Genomic DNA, 25,245 nt, shown 5'->3' with positions numbered 1-25,245 from the left:
AATTTTTAATCCATTTTTTACTGAAGTATACACAGAAAAAATTACATAAACTATATACATGCAACTCAAGTAATAGTCACAATGTGAACACATCTGTGTAACCAACGCCAAGATCAAGCATTCCCACTGCCTCAGAAGTCTTCTCTTTGTGTATTTTAGTCACTCCTCTTGCTCAAAAAGTATTTTCGCTTTTCTTTACCTTAATGTACTGGCTTAGGTCTCTAGCACAATGCTTAATTACCGGCAGTGGTGAAAGCAACATCCCTGTATAATTTTCTATCTCTAAGAGAAAGCATTTAATATTGAACCCTTGACTATGGTATCTGAGGTAGATTTTTAGTAGATACTCTATCAGATTAAGAACATTTCCCTATATATTTGTTGGCTAACAGTTTTTATTATGAATGGGTGTGGAATTTCATCAAACACTTTTTAAAATATCTGAGATAATCATATAATTTTTCTCATGTTTTTCCTGCTAATACAGTGAATTATATTCAGGTATTTTCAAGTAATGTCTTTGCACTTAATATTGTAATTAGCTGTAATATGTTATCTTTCTATACATTACTAGATTTGATTTGAAGTTTTATATAGGATTTCTACATTTATATTCATGAGAGACACAGCTCTGTTACCTTCCCTTCTGGTAAATTTATCAGGTTTTGGTATTAAGGTTATTCTAATCTCATAAGGTAAGTTGGCAGATATTCCTATCTTTTCTACTATTATAGAGTAGAAAAGAGTTCATGTTCAATTTCTTCCTTAAATGTTGTAAAGAATTCACTAGTGAAATGTTTGGATCAGAAAATTTCTTTGTGGAATGATTTAAATTTCAGATATAATTGCTTTGATAGACTATTTAAATTTTCTATTTCTTTTTGTGTCAGTTTTAGTAAGGTTTTTTAAAAAGAATTTCACCATTTGATATAAAATTTAAAAATCTGCATAAATTTTTTCAAATATTTTATTATTTAAAATTTTTTCATATCTTTTGATTCCTGATATTGTGTTGTTCCTTGTCTCTTTCTTCTTGACCAGACTAAAGGTTTATCAATATTATTGATAACTTTCGGCTTTGCTGATATTTTTTTCTAACGTATATTCGGTTTTAATTCATTAATTCTTTCTTATGTTTCTATCTTCTCCTTTGAGTTCAATTTGCTAATTTTTTTTCAAATTCTTGAGATGGATATTCAGATAATTCATTTTCCCTCTTTCTCTTAAAATATATATTTATGGTCATAAATTTTCTCTTAGCACAGGATAAGCTATCTCCCACATATTAAATATTTTTATATTTTCCAAATTAAGAAAGTGAACATTAGTAGAAATTCTAACACAGTAAAAAAAATCTCAATAACTGTTTACAGTATAAATGAGAAATGTGTTTTATCCTTTGCATTTAGAATATGGTAAATGAAGTTCAGTATATTAAGAAGACAGTGATAAAAAGTAGCAAGTGATATATGTTAAGAATGAAAATGTACAAATCTGACAGAGAAAAGATTATTTTTTGCTGAGAAATGAGCAAAGACTTTGTCAAAGTTGTTGTTCAGTCGCTCAGTTATGTCTGACTCGTTGTGATCCCATGGACTGCAACACACCAGACTTTCCTGTCCTTCATCATCTCCCAGAGCTTGATCAAACTAACGTCCATTGAGTCGGTGATGCTGTCCAACCATGTGTCATCCTCTTCTCCTCCTGCCTTCAATCTTTCCCAGCATCAGGGTCTTTGGCAATGAGTCGGCTGTTCACATCATGTGGTGAAAGTACTGGAGCTTCAGCTTCAGCTTCAGCATCAGTCCCTTCAATGAATATTCAGGACTGTTTTCCTTTAGGATTAACTGGTTTGATCTTCTTGCAGTCCAAGTGACTCCCAAGACTCTTCTCCCATGCCACAGTTCAAAAGCATTAATTTTTTGGCCCTCAGCCTTCTTTATGGCCCAACTCTCACATCCATACATGACTACTGGAAAAACTATAGCTTTGACAAGATGGACCTTTGTCAGCAAAGTAATGTCTCTGCTTTTAATATGTAATCTAGGTTTGTCATAGCTTTTCTTCCAAGGAGCAAGCGTCTTTTAATTTCATGGCTGCAGTCACCATCTGCAGTGATTTTAGAGCCCAAGAAAATAAAGTCTGTCACTGTTTTCATCGTTTCCCCATCTATTTGCCATGAAGTGATGGGACTGGATGCAATGATCTTAATTTTTGAATGCTGAGTTTTAAGCCAGGTTTTCCACTCACCTCTTTCACTTTCATCAAGAGGCTCTTTAGTTCCTCTGCTTTCTGCCATCATTAAGATCTTTTTTGTATAGTTCTTCTGTATATTCTTGCCAACTCTTCTCAATATCTTCTGTTTCTATTAGGTCCACACGGTTTCTGTCCTTTATTGTGCCCATCTTTGCATGAAATGTTCCCTTGGTATCTCTAATTTTCCTGAGAAATCTCTAGTCTTTCCCATTCTACTGTTTTCCTCTATTTCTTTGCATTGTCCATTTTGTCAAAGGGATGATAGCAAATAAGTGGTGGAGACCTCAGATATGAACCTAAGTGTTCTGGCTCCAGAGTCAACATGACTGAACAAAGCACTTCACTGCTTCTTTTAAACAGCTTTGTTTTTTAGTGAAAATTATAATTTAATGTCATCCTATTGTGATAAATGTATTGTTTCACTTCAAATAATTCTTCTGAACTATTAGTTTTACTGATTTTTATCTAATAAAACGTAAGCATAATAACATCAACCTGCTAAGACATAATCCATTTAAATTAATTTACAGCAAAATTTACCTTGATTCTACTGGGAAAGGTTCATAAAGAAACTTTTTGTAAAAGTCTTTCTTTATGTCATGAACCAGAATTACAGCTTTGCCTTGGTCATCAAACTGAGGCCTCCCAGCACGCCCCATCATCTGGAGCACATCTATAAAAAAGAGGACAAGAGGTGTTTTGCAACGTGGCATGTAGCACAAAAAATATTGATGGATTATGGCATGCTTCTGCAATACCAGAAAAGAAGAAAGAGAGTATTTTAAGACAAGGGATGCTATCTCTTATGCCTACTACAGAGTTTTCTAATAATTTAATAACCAATTCACTAAGGCAGAAAACTGAGTCCTCAGAAGAGTCTGGCAGTATATGTAAAAGTAAGAAAGATCAAAGGTTCCTTTAGTTAAATGTTTAAAACATGACATTTAAGAGTTATAACTACTATAATCCAATAAGAAAAAAATAAAACACATAGAAAAACCTCTTTAGCAGGGTAATTTGATTATTTTTACCTATGATAAGGGATCCATTTAGCCTCATCCTCAACTCACCCACTGTATAAAATTTTTCTTTTATACTGCAGGAGTCTCCGACATAAATTATCACTGAGAAATGATATAGGTCTTCTATGCATTAACTGAGTTAAAATATTCATTTGGTATATTACCCTGTTCAAAACTCACTAAAAATATTCTATCAGGTTTTAAAATACATTAATTGACTTGTACGAATTACAGCAACAAGTGCTTTGGTTCTAGAAATCCTATGAAAACAATCATGTCTATTGAAGAAGATTTAAAATTAAACATAATATTTAATTATAATTTATGGGGGTTCCCTGGTAGCTCAGACGATAAAGAATCTGCCTGCAATGCAGGAGACCCTGGTTTGATCCCTGGGTCAGGAAGACCCCCAGAGAAGGGAATAGCTATCCACTCCAGCATTCTTGCCTGGAGAATTCCATGGATCGAAGAGCTTGGTGGGCTATAGTCCATGGGATAGCAAAGAGTTGGACAGGATTAAACAACACACACACACTGAAAGTCACTAATAGCTACTAATCGGTACTTATCTCTTTTTAATTAAAAAAAATTACTTGCGCTTTTGACATTCATTAACAAATTAGATAAGTAAAAGTAAAAATGGCTCAACATTTTGAGTTATATTTTTACTGGGAACAAAAATTTACAATTTGCTCATCATATGTGACCAATTCTCTAAACTTTAATTCATGCAAATTCAAATTATTAAGACTAAAACAGAAGTCTAATGTATTTGTAAATTTAAAAATATTACCTGTAATAGGAAAATCCACATATCGTCGTGTTTTTCCATCATAATATTCTGTTCCCTTAATAATTACTAAATGAGCTGGAAAGTTTACACCCCAGGCTAATGTACTTGTAGCAATAAGAACCTAAAAAAGAAAAGATAATATCTTACTTCTAACTAAAACAGAACTTTCAAGTCACTTTTTTTTTTTAAGTCACTTTTAAATGTCTGTTCATGGGAAAAAAAAATACCTGAATTTTACAATTTACAAATAGTTCCTCTACTGTTTTTCGGTCCCTTTCATGCAACCCAGCATGATGCATTCCTATTCCAAAAGCAAGTGTCAGCTTCAGGTTGGAATCTCTTATTGTTCCAATGATATTCTCCATCTGCAAATAAAAACACAACTACAAGTTGTAGGTGCACGAGCTTTACATTTTTCATAAGGTTATATTTGGTTAATTTTGTTTTTTAATTCTTATGGGCATAAAAATCTAGGCTGCATCTGCAGTAATGATTAAAGTTAAATTAGCTGAAAAGAATATCTGCTTAGTGAGAATGTATAGCCTACATTAATTAAAATTTAAATGCTATCAATCCTATTTTTATGTATCAAGGAAAAAAAATCTGTACTCATTACCCCTTAATGAGTCACAACTATTAAAAGGGATGCAATATTGCCTAAAGATGTTTCAGTGTCTGTTTGTCTTGTTACAGAAAAGACTTCTATTTTTTGGCTCAGTAATAAAAATTTTGGAAGGACAAAAAATTAATGGAAAAAATCAGTTATAGTCTTACCAAAGAGTAAGCATTCAAATTTAGACTTTCTCATTGAACTTAGTGACCTGGTGGCAAGTTACATACCCTCTCTATGCCTCAGCTTCTTCATTTAAAAAACCAACCTGGTATATACTTTTACTTACTTCTCATGTTTTTGATCAACAGTTCAATTAAATACTTCTCATTTTTTCATTTCATTTTCATTTCATTTAAAAAAATGTTTCATTTTTAATAAATTATCATAAACTTTCACCCAGTTTTATATGTATAATACTAAATTTACAGTTTATTATATATTAATTATTTTTACTTTATGGACTAAAAATTTAAATTGGCCTTATGTTTTCTTGCTTAGAAAACTGCCTCATCTTGAGATCAAATATATATGCACCCACTATTTCTTTTTAACTTCTGGTATAGTTTTATTTTTACATTTAAATATTAACTTGTAATTTATTTTGTAATAGAAAGTATGGTAGAAATCTAAGTTTATTTTTTCTAAACAGTCCATCAAATATTCTAGCAATATTAAGTAATTCTTATTTATTTTATTTGGTTAAGTAACTCTTTACCTTACTTATTTTAAATGCTAATTTGATTTTATTCAGAATTCTCATACATTCCATGTTTTGCATTGTAAAACAGATTGCATTTCCAGCCTCAGTTTAGGTCACTGAATTTTATATGTACAAATAGTTTCTGAAACTCATATTTTATAAATACTCTCAGAATATAGTGATAGAAATCACTTTCCATTTTCTACATGGAAAATACTTAATGCAACACAGATTTTATGCAAAGGGAACAAATCCTTTTTTTTACACAAAACTCACTAGTTTTTCTTTTTGGGAAAAAGTTGTTTTATACCAATTCTCCAAAAAAAAAAAAAAAAAAAGAAAGATGAAGTTTCACTTTATAATAATTATCAATGTATAAGAAGTAGTGCATAGACTAGGTAACATTTTATTAACATATACATCAGAAATGTCATTTATCCACTTTTCTGAATTGAATGCAATGTATAAACAATTCGTTCTGTTTCACAGTCACAGTGTAGTCACCTGGTATTCTTGTGTTATTTTCTTTATAAACTGTTTGCAAGAATATGGAAATGTATTAGCATAAATACTGACTACAAATGTATGCTATAAAGAAAGGTGCTGTCCTGTCTCACAAATTATGTTAGCCATTCTCAAGTGACAGCCTATTATCCTTTTTTTGTTCAATAGTTCACTGCATAAAATAGCTTCAATTTATGCTATCAAGAATTAACTCGCTGATATTCAAGCTCTGACAATTAGTTTGGGGATTTTTCAGTTTTACATCTTAAATATCACTGTATATTTATAACTTGTATAATTTGCAGTGTTCCATGGCAATGCCAATCACATCGAAAAAATAACATACAATTTACCACAGGAAAGAGGAAGAGTCCTATGGCAGGAGGGTTGACGAGGCAATAATATCTTGTCCTTCTACATCAGGGAAGCCTAGCTGCTTCTCATTCCTCTGCCCCCATTTTCACATAAATCAATGCATTAAAAAGAACTATTTGCCTATCTGAACTGGTAAAGACCTAAAATCCTCATGAGGACAATCACAAAAAACAACTTCATTTATTTCATGGTTACTATGGATGAATTCTGAGTTATCTGTACATTATAAAAAAGCAAAATTTATAGTAATGTTACTCAACCAATAAGCATAAAATATTACTAGGAGAGCCTGTTTAAATTTGAAAATATAATTTCTGACTAGATTATATGCATCTTTATTGCTACACTTAATTTCATCTTGATCAAAACCACAATGAACAAAATTTTTTAGGAATTTAAATATGATAATATGTATAATTTGTTGAGTACTTACTAAGTATCAGGCATTGTGCTTATGACTTTACAAAAATGATAACACAATTCTTTACATAAAGTAATATAGCTCTAAAGTAATACTCAATTCATTTGTACAACACGTTATACTTCAAATTAAAAGACTGGGTGATCTTGAATACTATATAGTAGTTTTTCTTAATTCTGGTTCCATGAGAGAATTGAGCCTCACAAAAAAATATCTGAATTACCATTGTCTTAAATTTTTCAAGGACAGTTAGTACCATTTAGATGCTTAGGAGAAAGTTCATTTATTACATTCACTGGATGTCACAGGACATTAAGGCCTAATTCTTGTCAGAAAGGCTGCTATAGAATTTTGAAAAGAATAATCATAATGAAAACTCCTTGCTAGAGGAAGTTTTAATGCCACAGTTCACTTCTGTTCAAGTAACAATTGCTGTAAGGCACAGGTATCTTTCCAATAAACAGTCTCTGAAATATGTCTGACTATATGTTAGTGAAACCAAAATTTTTTTTTCAATATTAAAAATAAAAGGAAAACAGATCTGTGCTCCTCTAAGTAGTGCTCTTTTTTTTAGGGTGGTGGGGGAGGAGGCACATATGTAAACTGTTGAACCAATTACTTTAACTTAATAGAAATTTTTTTTTATATTTTAAATTTATTATACTCAAAAAGCTTTTGTAGAAAGATAGGATTCCATTTAAGTAGATACATTACTCTGTGCCTGAAATACATTCCAGTCAGAATATAATTCAGTGAGTTGATGACAATGCTGGCTCCAAAAGAAAGGAGGAGACCAGATTGGACAAGAATGAGCTAACAGATTGTGCAGCCCAGTTCTGTCCCTTTGAGTGTGATATATTGTTTCAAGATGCTAAAAACCCATACTTTCTCAAAGCATATCTGTTGTGCTGGTTTTCCCATTTTCACAGAATCCTCATTATCAGAACTCTGTACTCTTTTCAAAGCACGTCAGACTCAGACCATATGCCACTGAATAATGCTTATCAATTGTATAAAACACTCAATAAAAGATGCACCACACAGAAGAGTAATGAAAGTTACAAACACTTTCTTTTTAAAAAAATAATTAAATACATCACATCTGGCACAGATGTTAAATGAAGTTAAAACATTTCCTCATAATTACTATTATTCTTAAAATACACTTCTTTATGATACATCCTACAGACTAAAAGGGAAAAACAAAAATAAAGGAAACACTTTAGAACATTCTTTTGATCTACTAATATGAAAAAAATTTAAAAATAAAATTAATTAAAGGTAGTAAGTTTTCAAACTTTACTGATACACCTCAGAACATATTCTCTTGTGCCTTGTCTGAGACCCAAAACAACCACACCTCAAAGTAATTTACCATACTGTTAATATACAAATGTATTTATAAATGATTAAATATAATTAATTATATGAGAAGTAAATGTGTAAATGAAATCTAAACAATACGATACAAATCTTTGCTATATCTGCTAAATAAACATAGTATTATTTTCAATGTTTGCTTTTCGTTTAGTCTGATTAATAGCAGTATCAAAACTGGGCTATAGGGTGAGATATTTTAATTTTTTCTTTATTAACGTTTCCAACTTAATTCACTATGCTATTGGTCGGAAATCCCAGTATAAGCGCTTCACATGGTGGCTGAGTGCCTGTAGAGAATCTGCCTGCGATGCAGGAGACCTGGGTTCAATCCCTGGGCTGGAAAGATCCCCTGGAGAAGGGAATGGCAACCCATTCCAGTATTCTGGCCTGGAGAATTCCATGGACAGAGGAGCCTGGTGGGTCCTGATGAGTCCATGGAGTTGCAAAGAGACTCAGACATGACTGAGGGACTAACACTTTCACACTGTTAATTTCTGAACATATATTTTATGCTCATTTCAATTTTTGGTGAGTGCAAATTTCAAAACATTCTTGGAGAGCATTTTCATAGAAATTCATTTTCATAAAATGCAGAGAGGGACTTTCCTGGTGGTACAGTGGTTAACAATCTGTCTTGCAATGTAGGGTATATGGATTTGATTCCTGAGATCCCACAGGCTGCAGAGCAACTGAGCCTGCAGGCTGCAATGACTAAGCCTGTTTGTCACAACTAGAGAGTCCGTGCGCTGCGACAAAAGATCCTGCGCGACACAGCAAAGGTCTCACATGCTGCCACTAAGGCCCGAGGCAGCCAAGTAAGTCAGCAAATAAATAAATGTTAAAAGATAACCAAAATACAGAGAAAGCTGATAAAAGGGACATTACAGCATTATAATATAAAGCAGCATAATTTTAAGCAAACAAATACTCTATTAATATGAATTAAATCTGTGAAGGATCACAAATAAAAGATTATGAATATATGATCAAATTTTACCACAGAGCTTTCAGCAAAAGAATATCTGTTTAAAAAAGTGCTATTCAATGTAATGACATTTACTGAACATTTAACTCTGTTCTAGGTCTGTCCTGAGCACACTGAATATACTAATACACTTAATCCTTACAAGAATCCTGTTGGGATAGGATTACTATCATCCTTTCATAGATTGAAGGATGAGCTCCGAAGTGAAACACCTGGCCAAGGTCACTAGCTTGCAGCGGGTAGTCAGTCCTGAACCTAGGAAGCCAGGATCTCGTCCATGCTCTCAACCACAATGCCACCCTCTAACCACCACACGAATGAGGGGTGTTTCAAGCACCTACTTGAAGTAATGACATCATCCACTTGGCTGAGGGCTAGACCTCGTTGTTTTAAACAGTATGAAAAAAATAGGTGAGATGTGAAATCATGAATAATATCCCAGACTCACACAGCTGGGAAACTCTATACAGATGATTTGCAAATTTCTTTTATACTGTTGATTTCTTCTCCTATGCTCAAAATGAAGAATACTTACAATTATCTTCTTCTCTAAACTATCACCTCTCATTGAAAATGGCACAGTTCTTTTTGGTTGCTTGCATTTGATATTTTAGCTACCATCCCTATCAAAAGACACACCCCCCAACTTTGACTTTTCCATTTTCTCTAGACAGCATGTTGTCCATGCTTCCATAACTATGCAGGGCAATAAAAAAACACAACTCTGAGACAGCCATTCTGATCTGTAGCTCCTATGCTCTGCTCCCTTGCTTTGTGCTATTGGGTAAGTCACTTAATTCTTTTAAGTTTTCAGTTCCTGCATCTGTAAAACTGGGATAACCGGAGCAATCCTCCCAGAATTCATGATTAAATGGGATAAGGTAAGCCTTTAGGGAACGATTAAAGCACTTGATAAATATATCAGTTATTACTAAGCATAACAAGAGCTTTACCTCTTTAGTCAATAGGACATATATGATATCAACTAAGACAAAACAAAAAAGAAAAGTCTCCTATCTTGAAGCTGCTCTTAATTACACAAACATTCCATGAGGCCCAACTCAGTTCAAATGTCCAATGCTCAGCAAATCTGTAGATAATGTCTGTTTTGATACTTAACATTCTTAGCCTAATAGTCTTCTGTACTAGATGGTCCTTAACCCACTCCAGTACTCTTGCCTGGAAAATTCCATGGACTGAGGAGACTGATAGGCTACAGTCCATGGGGTCGCAAAGAGTCAGACATGACTGAGCGACTTCACTTTAAGAGGTCTGAAGCTTGATCAAAATAGAAAGCATGTGGGATGGGACTTTTGTATCATGAACTAAACCTATTTTAATTTGATAAAACAGATCCTTTAAGTTGAAAATATGGTTACCCTCATTACAGTCAACTTAATTTCTGATTTTCAAAAATCTCAACATCCATCTTCAAAGCCTGGTGCTGAATTCTTACCTGTAGGAAGAGGTCAGTATGTATATGTTGAATGAAAAAGCAAATGAATCAAAGAAAACTACAGTAAAATGTCAGTAGTAGAAACTCCACCAAACCTGAACTTGTGATGATTTGGTATAAACCTAGAGTTCATCTATGAAGGCTTTACTTGTACTGTAGTTGGGTGAGTTATGTTTAGCTTAAAAAGAGAAAAATTTTCAAGCATCAAAAAATTCCTTCAGCATGTGGTATGCATGCGTGCTCAAGCTGCTCAGCTGTGTCCGACTCTTTTGCAACCCCATGAATTGTAGCCTTCCATGGAATTCCTCTGTTCATGGAATTTTCCAGGTGAGAATGCTGGAGAGGGTTGTCTTTTTCTCCTCCAAGGGATCTTCCCACCCAGGGATCCAACCAGCATCTCCTGCATTGCTAAGAGGATTCTTTACCACTGAGCCACCTGGGAACCCCCATTAGGCATGTGGAAATAACATCAGTTCTATTTTTCATGAATGTGCTCCTACTGTGCACCTATGCAGTTTTCATGAATTCACTTTGAAGTATTGGATAAAATTATAATTAGCACATTTCCTTAATAATGTTCAATGTCATGTCAATGTCATATAGCCGATTAATTTGAATTAACAAATTAACAGTATTGTTTAACAATACTATGTTCCAAGGAATTTTTATCTTCCATACTCTGATTTTCATGTTCCCACATCTAGATTCCTTTCATATAGTCAGAAAGCTATTCCCTTTCCCACTTCAGATTATTTCCCCGAATCTACCTTCTGGTGGTACCGTAGATCTTAGAATACAACTCAAACATTGTGGCGCAGGACCTTTAGGGCAAAAAATATTGTAGAATTGTGTTTAATTCATTCCACTTGTAAGGATGTAAGGACTGAAAAAAAAAAAAAAGGTAATTCTCTTTGATGTGCTTTTCTTTTAGCTACCTGGACCTTATTTAACAGTGGGGAGGAAGAAAGGGTTAGCTATGCTGCTCACCGGATAGATAAGTAGAGGAGATGAGGAGGAGAATGTGAGACAGACTGAAGAATACAGTCTAATCTTCAGCCAGGGTTCTGTTTTCCCATTCCAGATATGCATCTCATCCAAAGTGTGAGTGATGAAATAAGCGCAGTATTCTGAGCTTTCAATCAGGAAACCCACTCAGAAGAAAGGGTGTTCCCTCTGCTCTTTTATCATGCAGAGCAGGCTGGCAACTATCCAGATCTCAGCACCATTCACCCTGCACGCTGAACTAGACTGCAGAATATTTGGCAGAATCCAACAGACCATACTTGTTAGGTACTAAATTATAAGATTAATTAAATTACATAGAAAATCTTCTAGAAGGAGCTGTATATGCTATTTGCTTCCATTTCCTTCCCCGCCCACCCATTTACTCAGCTCATACCAAACTGGCTTATGTTCACAACATGTCACTGACCGTACTTGCCAAGTTTGTTCAGGACGTCCAAGTGCTAAATCCCATGAGTGTTTCTCTGTTCTTATCTCACTCAACTCCCATTAACATCTGATGGAGTCAAGCACTCCTTCCTTCATGAACCCCTCTTGCCTACAGAGTTCAGGATGCTATCTTTTCGCACTGGCACCACTACCTCTGGGTCCTTTGCCAGCTCCTCATTTTCTACCTAAGCGCACAATGACAGTCCCGCAGGCCTGCCTTCTAAGCTCCACACTCTCTGAGGGTCTCAGTTGCTCACTTGGGTTCAAAGGCTGCTTCTTCACAGATGCTCCCAAGTTCATGTGTTCGTCTCACTCACTCTGTGAGTTTTACACACGTACTATATTTAACTCCTTGAAAGTCTTGCTGTGCTGAGTTTAGTTGTGTCTAACTCTGTGCAGCCCCATGGACTGCAGCCTGTCAGGCTCCTCTGTCCATGGGAATCCTCCAGGCAAGGATACTGGAGTGGGTTGCCATGCCCTCCTCCAGGCTTGAAAGTCTTAGAGATATAATATGTCAAAAACATAACTTCCTCCCCTTTTCTTTCCTTTTGTTTTTAAAGCTCAAATCTGTTTTCTGTCTTTCTCTTTCCATCCTAAATCTGTCTCCGCCTTCTCTTACAGTCTCAGCTCTACCCATTTCAATACAAGACACTATTATTTACTCAGACGTTTAGAGTTAATAACTGGGGCACCATTCCTGAGTCTCTTCATTTTTTCAATCACCATTTCTCATCTATTAGACAGTCCTACTGAATCTAAAACCAAATACATCTTTTAATTCCTATTGTTACCACTCTTAGGTGGCCTCGAGGTCACCACCATCATTAATTCCATCCATACTTCCACTTCAAACTATCCTCCAAGCAGCAAAGTGAAGTAAAAGTGAAAGTCACTTAGTTGTGTCTGACTCTGTGACCCCATGGACTATACATTCCATGGAATTCTCCAGGCCAAAATACTAGAGTGGGTAGCCGTTCTTCTCCAGGGGATCTTCCCAACTCAGGGATCGAACCTAGGTCTCCCAGGGGATCTTCCCAACTCAGGGATCGAACCCAGGTCTCCCACATTACAGGCAGGTTCTTTACCAGCTAAGCCACCAAGAAAGCCCAAGAGTACTGAAGTGGGTGGCCTATCCCTTCTCCAGTGGATCTTCAAGACCCAGGATTCGAATTGAGGTCTCCTGCATTGCAGGAGGATTCTTTACTAGCATACTTCCACTTCAAACTATTTTCCACTAAGCAGCAAAAGTGACTTTAAAACATTTAGCGTAAATCCCTTCAAAGCCCAGGGACACCCTCTCCCTTAGAGTCAGCTTAGTTTGCTTCCTCACTTCCTTCAGTTCTTCTCTGTTCAAAAGTACCTTCATCAGGGAGGGCTCCTCAACTTGCATTACTCTACATTTCACTACTATCCCTGGCACACCCTATACTCTTTACTTTGATTATTTTTTCTCCCCACATCAATGATCACAATCTGACATACTTGTTTATTAGCCATCTTTCCCACCAGAGTGTTAATCCCACAGGACAGGAACTTTACATGGGGAAACAGTGGAAACAGTGTCAGACTTCTATTTTTTGGGGCTCCAAAATCACTGTAGATGGTGACTGCAGCCATGAAATTAAAAGATGCTTACTCCTTGGAAGAAAAGTTATGATCAACCTAGATAGCATATTCAAAAGCAGAGACATTACTTTGCCAACAAAGGTCCGTCTAGTCAAGGCTATGGTTTTTCCAGCGGTTATGTATGGATGTGAGAGTTGGACTGTGAAGAAAGCTGAGTGCCGAAGAATTGATGCTTTTGAACTGTGGTGTTGGAGAAGACTCTTGAGAGTCCCTTGGACTGTAAGGAGATCCAACCAGTCCATTCTAAAGGAGATCAGTCCTGGGTGTTCTTTGGAAGGAATGATGCTAAAGCTGAAACTCCAGTACTTTGGCCACCTCACGAGAAGAGTTGACTCATTGGAAAAGACTCTGATGCTGGGAGGGATTGGAAGCAGGAGGAGAAGTGGACGACAGAGGATGAGATGGCTGGATGGCATCACCAACTCGATGGATGTGAGTTTGAGTGAGCTCCGGGAGTTTGTGATGGACAGGGAGGCCTGGCGTGCTGCAGTTCATGGGGTCGCAAAGAGTCGGACACGACTGAGAGACTGAACTGAACTGAACTGACATAAGAAGGAGCTCAATAAGTGTTGGTTTAATACATGAATACATGAGTGTCTTCTCACAGTACTGAGAATAAAAATCCAAACTCCTTAACCATGGGTCAGTGGCCTTGCATGAGCTGGCTCTGGCTTGTCTCTCAAACATAACTGTACCACCCTCCTCCTAGCTTATTCTGCTCCAGCTAAATCTGAACTTCTCTCAGTTCCTTTAACATGCTGTTCCTTCACCTGCAAGGCTGTTATCATCTCTCTTGGCATATCCAGCTTGTTCTCATGCTTTGGTGCTCAGCTTAAATGCCATTTCCTTAGAGAACTCTTCTCTGACCATTCTACTTAATGAAGAACCTCCCATTCCTCTATTCTATTTCATTTCTTATTGCCTTCTTCTAAAGCAATTTTGATAACTGATAACAACTATTTATTTAATCATGTATATATTTTTATCTCCTATTTTCTTCACTTAAGCTTTTTGAGATTTGGGATCAATAAGGCTAACTCATGTGCCTGGTAAGTTGTAGACAATCAATAAATAGATGTTAAATAAATGAATACTTCACTAATTCTGTTAAGAGCTACCTACTGATTTAAGTGAGAGGATTATTTAATGGATATTTTTGAGAGGGGAGAGAAAGAATTCCTCATTATGTAATGTCAGGTAAACTGGCAACTGAAGCTGCTGATCATGAACTGGATGTTGTCTGAATCATACGGCTGTGTAAGCGCTCATCATTAGTAGAAATAAAAGGACCCAATGGAAAAATATTACAAAACGTGATCTATGAACCGTCCATGTGTGTGCCTATTCCTGCCATACCGTCTCTACTTCAGTCCACCCACATAGGCCCCGTGGGGTACTTTTTATGTGAAATTGACTGAGGGAAGAAAAATTTCAAATGGCTTTGCCAAAGAATGCTCAAACTACCACACAATTGTACTCATCTCACACGCTAGTAAAGTAATGCTCAAAATTCCCCAAGCTAGGCTTCAGCAATACGTGAACCATGAACTTCCTGATGTTCAAGCTGGTTTCAGAAAAGGCACAGGAACCAGAGATCAAATTGCCAACATCCTCTGGATCATGGAAAAAGCAAGAGACTTCCAGAAAAACATCTATTTCTGCTTTATTGACTATGCCAAAGCCTTTGACTGTGTGGATCACAATAAACTGTAGAAAATTCTGAAAGAGATGGGAATACCAGACCACCTTACCTGCCTCTTGAGAAATCTGTATGCAGGTCAGGAAGCAACAGTTAGAACTGCACATGGAACAACAGACTGGTTCCAAATAGGAAAAGGAGTACGTCAAAGCTGGATATTGTCACCCTGCATATTTAACTTATACGCAGAATACATCATGCAGAATGCCAGACAGGATGAAGGACAAGCTGGAATCTAAATTACAGGGAGAAATATCAATAACCTCAGATATGCAGATGACACCACCCTTATGGCAGAAAGTGAAGAGGAACTAAAAAGCCTCTTGATGAAAGTGAAAGAGGAGAGTGAAAAAGTTGGCTTAAAGCTCAACATTCAGAAAACGAAGATCATGGCATCCGATCCCATCACTCCATGGGAAACAGATGGAGAAACAGTGGAAACAGTGTCAGACTTCTATTTCTTGGGGCTCCAAAATCACTGCAGATGGTGACTGCAGCCATGGAATTAAAAGACGCTTACTCCTTGGAAGAAAAGTTATGACCAACCTAGATAGCATATTCAAAAGCAGAGACATTACTTTGCCGACTAAGGTAGGTCTAGTCAAGGCTATGGTTTTTCCTGTGGTCATGTATGGATGTGAGAGTTGGACTGTGAAGAAGGCTGAGCGCTGAAGAATTGATGCTTTTGAACTGTGGTGTTGGAGAAGACTCTTGAGAGTCCCTTGGACTGCAAGGAGATCCAACCAGTCCATTCTGAAGGAGATCAACCCTGGGATTTCTTTGGAAGGAATGATGCTAAAGCTGAAACTCCAGTACTTTGGCCACCTCATGCGAAGAGTTGACTCATTGGAAAAGACTCTGATGCTGGGAGGGATTAGGGGCAGGAGAAGAAGGGGACAACAGAGGATGAGATGGCTGGATGGCATCACGGACTGGATGGACATGAGTTTGAGTGAACTCCGAGAGTTGGTGATGGACACGGAGGCCTGGCGTGCTGTAATTCATGGGGTCACAAAGAGTCGGACACGACTGAGCGACTGAACTGAACTGAACTGAACTTGAACAAGATGGTAGCACTATAGGAAGTACATTGACGTGGTATTATGGTCAGTTCATGGATGACCCCAAAGAAAGAAGTAAAAGTTGACTGTAATGTATTTCCCTGTCACTTTACTGTAAAATAGAGATGAAGCGAACTGATGATCCACTCTTTACTCTGTAGTTACTGATTAGCCAAATGGCCAGGAGCTTGGCAAGAGTGCCACCAGAGAACAAGGGGCAAGAAAGCAGAAGTTTTATGTGGATGAACTTTTAAAATGGTCCAAGAATAAACAGTTACCTATATCCCATGAAGATGTTTACCAAAAAGTTAACAGCAGTGTGGAAAACGCTGTTAACAGTCTAGTGGGCATCTGAGGGCACCCAACAGCCCCTCTCCCAGGTCCTAGGTCTTGTGCAATGGTTCATGTACTAAGTGGCTCCATCCTGGGAGAGATGAGCTCTGCCTGAGCTAAACACAGGCTTCCATCTCCTTGGGCGGACAGACCCACTGCTGCTGCTGCTCAGCACCTAATATGTGAGTGACGCAAAAAAGCCTGGGCCCATGTAAGTACTTTCCCCATGGGAACAGACAGCTACCTGAAATTATACTGGACCCTTTCGAGCACAGAGGGACATCTGCTTGAGATGGTGTCTAGAATGGACACTATAGATTTTGATTCTCCTATGCTGCCCATCATGTCCTGTCAGTGCCTTGAATGGCAGGATAACTGAATAAGGCTTCAGTTAGGATAGAATAACTGAATGCCTTGTACATTATCATGATCTCCTGTATGATAATGCTTCTGACTGGGGAACTCATGTGATAGAGAAAGATAAGACAAAGGCTGCCAGGAGATCCCCTGTTCTTCCTATGTCTCTCATTACCCACAAAGAGCTGGCTTTATAGATTAATGACTCAGAGCGGCGGCTGAGAGACATTACTCTCGGCGAGGCTGGTGTGCTATTTTGTAGGATGAGGTGTATACTCTGAACTAAGTAATCATTAAATGACACTACTTCTCTCACTGCCAGAATACACAGTTTCAGGAACCAAACAGTTAAAGTGTGCTGATGTCATTTGCAAACAGAGCTGATAAACAACCTGGGAATTTTTTGTTTCCTTTCCCTATACCTCTAGCTATTCTCAATTACAGACTTAATGTCCAAGGGATGTAACAATTTATGTGGAAGCTGAAAGAGCCACAGGGCCATGTGAGGCCCTTATGCTACAGGGTGAGCAAGCAAAATGTGGTAGTGGTATAGTCTAGGTAACTGACCCTGATGAAAACAGGGGCCTATTGCTATACCACAAGGGGAGGGGAAATTCTGAATGGACTTCACAGAAATCTTCTCACATTTGGAAAATAAATCAAAGCTTTTTTTTTTTAATCCTTTATATTAAACATATATGACCAGCCAACTTTCAATGTCTCAGGAATGTGGGTTTTGGTAACTCCATGGAACAGAGAATCTTAATTAGCTTAGGGGCTGGCTGAAGAAGAAGTGTATAGGTGATGGGTACTAGAGAAAATAAATCACAGATATCTCTCTGATCAGTTGCATATGGTGGCCTCTACCCTTGCTGCCTCATGTATGCACTAACAGATTTTAACTAACAATATGTTACATGTTTAACTAATCTCATGTCTCTGTCCCCATCCCTCACTGTTAAATATAGCATGAGTTGACTGTAGGTAACTTCATACACTGAGCAGAGAACATTTAGAGAGACTTGCCAAAGAACCAGAGGGTGCCTGGATAACCAAGAGATCTAGGATTAATGGAGCTAATGATAAAATTTTCAGTTGCCTCCCTTGGGGAGGCATGAGTGGATTTTAGTTATATGAGGGAGAGCTGCATTGTTAGGAGGAATTTTTATTTATTTATTTAAAGTGAAGGTCTGGAGAGGATGTGCATGAATGCATTTGGGCAGCAGAAGGGCTGTGCTGAACCTTCACTGTTTATACACAGCTAGTGCCTGAACGTCTCTCAATACAGGCCAAAGAGGAAAAGATATTCCTTACTCCTGCTGCATGCTAGATACTAAAGCTTAGGCACTGAGATGTTTCTGTCTTGGACTTGAAGCTTGAGTTCAACTCAGTTCAGTTGCACAGTAGTGTCCAACTCTTTGTGACCCAGGAGACTGTAGCACACCAGGCTTCTCTGTCTATCACCAACTCCAGAGCTGGCTCAAACTCATGTCCTTTGAGTTGGTGATGCCATCCAACCATCTCATCCTCTGTCGTCCCCTTCTTCATCTGCCTTCAATCATTCCCACCATTAGGGTCTTTTCAAATGAGTCAGTTCTTTGCATCAGGTGGCCAAAGTATTGGAATTTCAGCTTCAGTCCTTCCAATGAATATTCAGGACAGATTTCCTTTAGGATTGAATGGCTTGATCTACCTGCAGTACAAGGGACTCTCAAGAGTCTTCTCCAACACCACAGTTTGAAAGCATCAATTCTTCAGTACTCAGCTTTCTCTATGGTCCAATTCTCTTATCCATATATGACTACTGGAAAAACCATGGCTTTGACTAGATGGACCTTTGTTGGCAAAGTAATGTCTCTGCTTTTCAATATGCTGTCTAGGTTAGTCATAGCTTTTCTTCCAAGGAGCAAGCATCTTTTAATTTCATGGCTGTAGTCACCATCTGCAGTGATTTTGGAGCCTAAGAAAATAGTCACTGTTTCCATTGTTTCCCCATCTATTTGCCATGAAGTGATGGGACTGGATGCCATGATCTTCGTTTTTTGAATGCTGAGTTGTAAGCCAGATTTTTCACTCTCCTCTTTTACCTTCATCAAGCGGCTCTTTAGTTCCTTTTTGCCTTCTGCCATAAGGATGGTGTCATCTGCATATCTGAGATTATTGATATTTCTCCCTGTAATTTAGATTCCAGCTTGTCCTTCATCCTGTCTGGCATTCTGCATGATGTATTCTGCATATAAGTTAAATAAGCAGGGTGACAATATACAGCTTTGAAATATATACACTCCTTTCCCAATTTGGAATCAGTCTGTTGTTCCATGTCCAGTTCTAACTGTTGCTTCCTGACCTGCATACAGATTTCTCAGGAGGCAGGTAAGGTGGTCTGGTATTCCCATCTCTTTAAGAATTTTTCAGTTTGTGGTGATACACACAGTCAAAGGCTCTAGCGTAGTCAATGAAAGAGAAGTAAATGTTTTTTTCTGGAATTCTCTTGCTTTTTTGATGATCCAACAAATGTTGGCAATTTGACCTCAGGTTTCTCTGCTTTTTCTAAATCCAGCTTGAACATCTGGAAGTTCACAGTTCACATATTGTTGAAGCCTAGCTTAGAGAAGTTTGAGCATTATGTTGCTAGCATGTGAGATGACTGCAATTGTGCGGTAGTTTGAACATTCTTTGGCATTGCCCTTCTTTGGGGTTGGAATGAAAACTGACCTTTTATAGTCCTCTGGCCTTGCTGAGTTTTTAAATTTTCTGGCATTCTGTGTGCAGTGCTTTAATAGCATCATCTTTTAGGATTTGAAATAGCTCAGCTGCAATTCCATCACCTTCACTAGTTTTGTTCATAGTGATGATTCCTAAAGCCCACTTGACTTTGCACTCCAGGAATTCTGGTGCTAGGTGAGTGATCATACCATCGTGGTTATCTGGGTCATGAAGATCTTTTTTGTATAGTTCTTCTGTGTATTCTTGCCACCTCTTCTTAATAGCTTCTGGTTCTGTTAGGTCCACACCGTTTCTGTCCTTTATTGTACTCATCTTTGCATGAAAGATGATGCTGTGAAAGTGCTGCACTCAATATGCTACCAAATTTGGAAAACTCAGCAGTGGCCACAGGACTGGAAAAGGTCAGTTTTCATTCCTATCCCAAAGAAAGGCAATGTCAAAGAATGCTCAAACTACCGCACAATATCACATGCTAGTAACGTAATGCTCAAAATTCTCCAAGCCAGGCTTCAGCAATACGCGAACCGTGAACTTTCAGATGTTCAAGCTGGTTTTAGAAAAGGCACAGGAACCAGAGATCAAATTGCCAACATCCGCTGGATCATGGAAAAAGCAAGAGAGTTCCAGAAAAACATCTATTTCTGCTTTATTGACTATGCCAAAGCCTTTGACTGTGTGGATCACAATAAGCTGTGGAAAATTCTGAAAGAGACAGAAATACCAGACCACCTGACCTGCCAAGCAACAGTTAGAACTGGACATGGAACAACAGACTGGTTCCAAACAGGCATCTGGTCCCATCACTTCATGGGAAATAAATAGGGCAACAGTGGAAACAGTGTCAGACTTTGTTTTTTGGGCTCCAAAATCACTGCAGATGGTGATTGCAGCCATGAAATTAAAAGATGCTTACTCCTTGCAAGAAAAGTTATGACCAACCTAGACAGTATATTAAAAAGCAGAGATATTACTTTGCCAACAAAGGTCCGTCTAGTCAAGGCTATGGTTTTTCCAGCGGTCATGTACGGATGTGAGTTGTACTGTGAAGAAAGCTGAGAGCCGAAGAATTCATGCTGTTGAACTGTGGTGCTGGAGAAGAGTCTTGCGAGTCCCTTGGACTGCAAGGAGATCCAACTAGTCCATCTTAAAGGAGACCAGTCCTGGGCATTCATTTGAAGGACTGATGCTGAGGCTGAAACTCCAATAATTTGGCCACCTCCTGTGAAGAGTTGACTCATTATAAAACACCCTGATGCTGGGAGGGATTGGGGGCAGGAGGAGAAGGGGACGACAGAGGATGAGATGGCTGGATGGCATCACCGACTCGATGGACATGAGTCTGGGTGAACTCCGGGAGTTGGTGATGGACAGGGAGGCCTGCTGTGCTGTGATTCATGGGGTCGCAAAGAGTCGGACACAACTGAGCGACTGAACTGAATTGAACTTGCATGACATATTCCCTTGGTATCTCTAATTTTCTCTAGTCTTTCTCTATCTGTTGTTTTCCTCTATTTCTTTGCATTGATCGCTTAAGAAAGCTTTCTCATCTCTTCTTGCTATTCTTGGTACTCTGCATTCAGATCGATATATCTTTCCTTTTCTCCTTTGCGTTTTTCTTCTTTTCTCAGCTATCTGTAAGTCCTCCTCAGATAACTTTTTTTTTTTGCCTTTTTATATTTCTTGGGAATGGTTTTGTTCACAGCCTCCTGTATAATGTTATTAATCTCTTTCCATAGTTCTTCAGGCACTTTATCAGATCTAATCCCTTGAATTTATTTGTCATTTCTGCTGTACAATCATAAGGGATTTGATTTAGGTCATACCTGAATGGTCTAGAGGTTTTCCCTACTTTCTTCAATTCAGAGATGAATTTTGCAATCAGCTTGAGAGAGTGATGCAAGACCCAACCATTTGGGGTTAGTGGTGGAAGTGGTGGCTGTCCAACTGAGAAATCCAAGATGCATAACAGCACATGCCCACAAACCTTTGGAATCACTGCAGGAGCCTTCGTAATGGTAAGTATGAAAGAACATTACTATTATTAGAGTTTTCTCATTCTCCAGTATGATTTCACGTCAGTGATACTTTCTAATACTTTACTTTGAGGCTTCACTGGGTTAAGATAATTTCTTTTGTCTTTGCTTCGAATCAAAATAGAACACATATATTCTCCCTTAGCCACATTCTGTTTCTCCGTCCTCTTCAGATTTGCCTAGCTTTCTTTCCTTTCTCCCCTAAATCCCTCCCCTCCCACCTCCACATCTAGGGACACTTCCTGACTTCACACCATCCAACTGAAGAATTATTCTAATGCTACTGTCTTCCACAGGGCCTCCCTACTCTACAGCTGCCGGGAAACTGCTCCCATGCTTACCCCGCCTCCTGTGAATGCTCAAGTCGTCAACCCTAGCGTCCTACCCAGAGAACTCATGACCTACCACAGACACCAACCGGACACTGTCCAAGGAGCAGCACCAGGAGCAGTCACTAAGTGTCTAGGCCAAGATATCATGGAGAGTAACTCTTGCAAAAACTGAAGTCTTGAAAAGTGAAGTCGCTTAGTCGTGTCCGACTCTTTGCGACCCCGTGGACTGTAACCCACCAGGCTTCTCCATCCATGGGATCTCCAGGCAGGAATACTGGAGTGGATTGCCATTTCCTTCTCCATTGGGTCTTCCCGACCCAGGGATCGAACCCAGGTCTCCCACATTGGAGGCAGACGCTTTAACCTCTGAGCCACCAGGGAAGCCTCTAGTCCTATTTATTTAGAGGATTCAACAGTGAAAACCTACTTTACAGTAGGTTTTAGTATAATCAGATGAATTTGCATAATAATCAGTTGTAAACCCTTAGAGAATTTGACTTTAAAGGTGATGGCTTTTTTAGTGGCAGGAATAAAACAAAGCTTGGGTTGTCTTATTCTTGAGATGGGCTTGGTGAAACAAAATGTCCAGAAATGACATAATTTCCAACTGGCCTATTTTAGCAACGAAATATATGAAACAGCAAAGACCATGTAAGTAATTTCTGTACTTTCTAATGAGCCTCGGTGATAGATTTTTTGCTGATTAAAAAAAAAAATACAAAACAGAGAAGTAGTTTCATACAATGGTGAGCAGTTCAGAGTTTCTAAGGTCTCACACCTTTAAATGAAAAATAAAGAATAGTAGAGTTGAACTACAGCAGGGAGAGCACATGAGGTTCACATGTGAGGTTCATGTGAGTCACATATGTGCTAAAGACACAGTTCTTATATAAAAATGCTTTGAGCACACATCCCCAAATGTAAATAGGTACCTTGTACCATGACTTCAAAGAAAAGTCTCCGTTAGAACACTGTTAGGGATAAGACACAAGAGGAAAAAAACAAAACCAAGAAGAAAATAAGGCTAGATAGATGCTGTATATAAACTAAACTGTATACAGGTATATATTTCATACATCTATTTTTCAGCATTTCCTTTAAGTCAAGATAATGTTTAAATACAAGAGGGTCATTATTTGGGCATAATAAGTAAATAACACAGGATAAGGAACTTTTGACAAAATTATGTTGATTTTAAATTATCTTGTATACCTTGTATATACCTACAAATCACATTAAAGGAGTAATGATGAAACTTGAAAGATAAATGATAGCTTTCACCCTACTTCATGGGTTATGTGATAGCTTTTACATGAAGTTAATTTTGGGTTCTGCTACTTATTAGTGATTAATAAGGTCATCTGTGGTCCTACATAAGAACATCTTGAAGTGTTAACTGTTGCTAGTTAACTAATGTTAACATATGACTGTAATATACACAGTACCATCCAACCCTAAATGAGTTGTGAGACATGGAAGGGGAGGAATATGTGACTGTTGAGACTGGCACTAGTAGGCTCGGAGCACTGTGTTTACTGTTCTTCAGGCTACATGAGATGAAAAAGTGGAGAGGTGCAGGGAGAAGGAAGACAATGCAACAGTTTTATCACTGATTTCAGCTACTTTTTTCCAATCGTAACTCCAGCTAGGAACATATTTTAAAAAACCAGAAAAGTGTAAGAAAGAAAAAATCACTATCAATCTATGGCAGGAGACAGGAGAATACCTACATTTAGAAGTACTGGAAGGAATCACAAAGAATCATATTAACAGACTGTTTCACATAAAATGCAAAAACTGCCATTTGAAAAAACTAACTCAGTGAACTACCAAAATTTACTAATAAAGCAGATGAAAGGTTAATACATGTATATATAACTAACACATACATATGGAAAAAAGTAACATACTTCATGAGTGACATGCCTCATACCAGGCATGCCTCATTTTATTGTGCTTTGCAAATAACGTGGCTTTATTTTTCCTTTACATACGGAAGGTCTGTGGCAATTTCATGTTGAACAAGTCTATCGACACCATTTTTCCAACAACATTTGCTCACTTCATGTCTCTGTGTCATATTTTGGCAATTCCCTCAATATTTCAAACTTTTTCATCATTATTTTATTTGTTATGATGATCTGTGATCAGTGATCTTTGATATTACGATTATGACTTATGGAAGGTTCAGATGATGATGGTGAGTGTTTTTTTTTAGCAATACAGTCTTTTTATAATGGATTAAGTTATGTACTTTTTTAAAGACATAATACTACATCACACTTAGATGACTATAGTATAGTGTAAGTGTAACTTTTATTAAGCACTAGGAAAGCAAAAATTTTGTGTGATTAGCTTTACTGCAATGTTTGCTTTATTGCAGTAGTCTGGAACCCAATCCACAATATCTCTAAGGTATGCCTGTATAAAGTTTTAGGGGTGTATGCATGGATATATGGTATTTCAATTTGGTAAGGTTCCCACACAAATATATTTTTAAAATGCTGTACTGCAACAGATAAAAACCCAAAGGAATGAAGGGACAAAAGAGAATAAATATATGGAAAAAAATGTTCAACTACAAAAAAATGAAGGCACACATTAAAACACTAAAACAAGAAACATTTGATCTATAACAATAAATTAAAACAAGTGAGTATATACTGAGACTGTTACTCTCATACACTGCTGACAGTTCATACATCAATAGGGATAATCAAAATTGGTACAGCCCTTTTAGAAAGTAATTATGTGTGTATGAAAAATTATAAAAAATGGCTACATTATTTGAACCATTAATTTTAAATTTATAAGTCTGTACTCAGGAAATCACTCTAAATAAAGAAAAACCCATAATAATAAAGATGAATGATTATTTAATTATAGGAGAAAAGTACAATGGAATAGTCATATAATAGAATTATGCAGATATGAAAACATTTTAATGATGCTTATTACTTAAAGGACAATAATAGGCTTTACTTATCAGTGTTTTCTAAGTTTTTGAAGATGGTCATGTTATATAGTTTATACAAAGTTAACTTTGCAAAATTGATTATGAATTTCAAGAGCAGTGAACATTCAAATATTATGGAAAAAACTTAGCCAAATATTAAAATA

At 37.4% G+C, this 25,245-nt stretch overlaps 1 protein-coding gene across 1 annotated transcript in view; it reads right to left on the bottom strand.

Moving 5' to 3' along the window:
* The window catches only part of ASCC3 (activating signal cointegrator 1 complex subunit 3), a 341,814-nt gene that overhangs the window by 78,912 nt on the left and 237,657 nt on the right, over positions 1 to 25,245 (bottom strand). Inside the window, exons 31-33 of the mRNA XM_069599227.1 lie at positions 4,299 to 4,436; positions 4,072 to 4,192; positions 2,797 to 2,929 (exon numbers count right to left, since the gene is read on the bottom strand). Of these exons, the coding sequence (XP_069455328.1) occupies positions 2,797 to 2,929; positions 4,072 to 4,192; positions 4,299 to 4,436 (392 nt within the window). The remainder of the gene's footprint in view (positions 1 to 2,796; positions 2,930 to 4,071; positions 4,193 to 4,298; positions 4,437 to 25,245) is intronic.

Source organism: Ovis canadensis, chromosome 8, assembly GCF_042477335.2.
Source record: "Ovis canadensis isolate MfBH-ARS-UI-01 breed Bighorn chromosome 8, ARS-UI_OviCan_v2, whole genome shotgun sequence".
Classification (NCBI taxonomy): domain Eukaryota; kingdom Metazoa; phylum Chordata; class Mammalia; order Artiodactyla; family Bovidae; genus Ovis; species Ovis canadensis.
The sequence above is the reverse complement of the archived record's forward strand: the minus strand, read 5'-3'. Positions and strand labels throughout refer to the sequence as shown.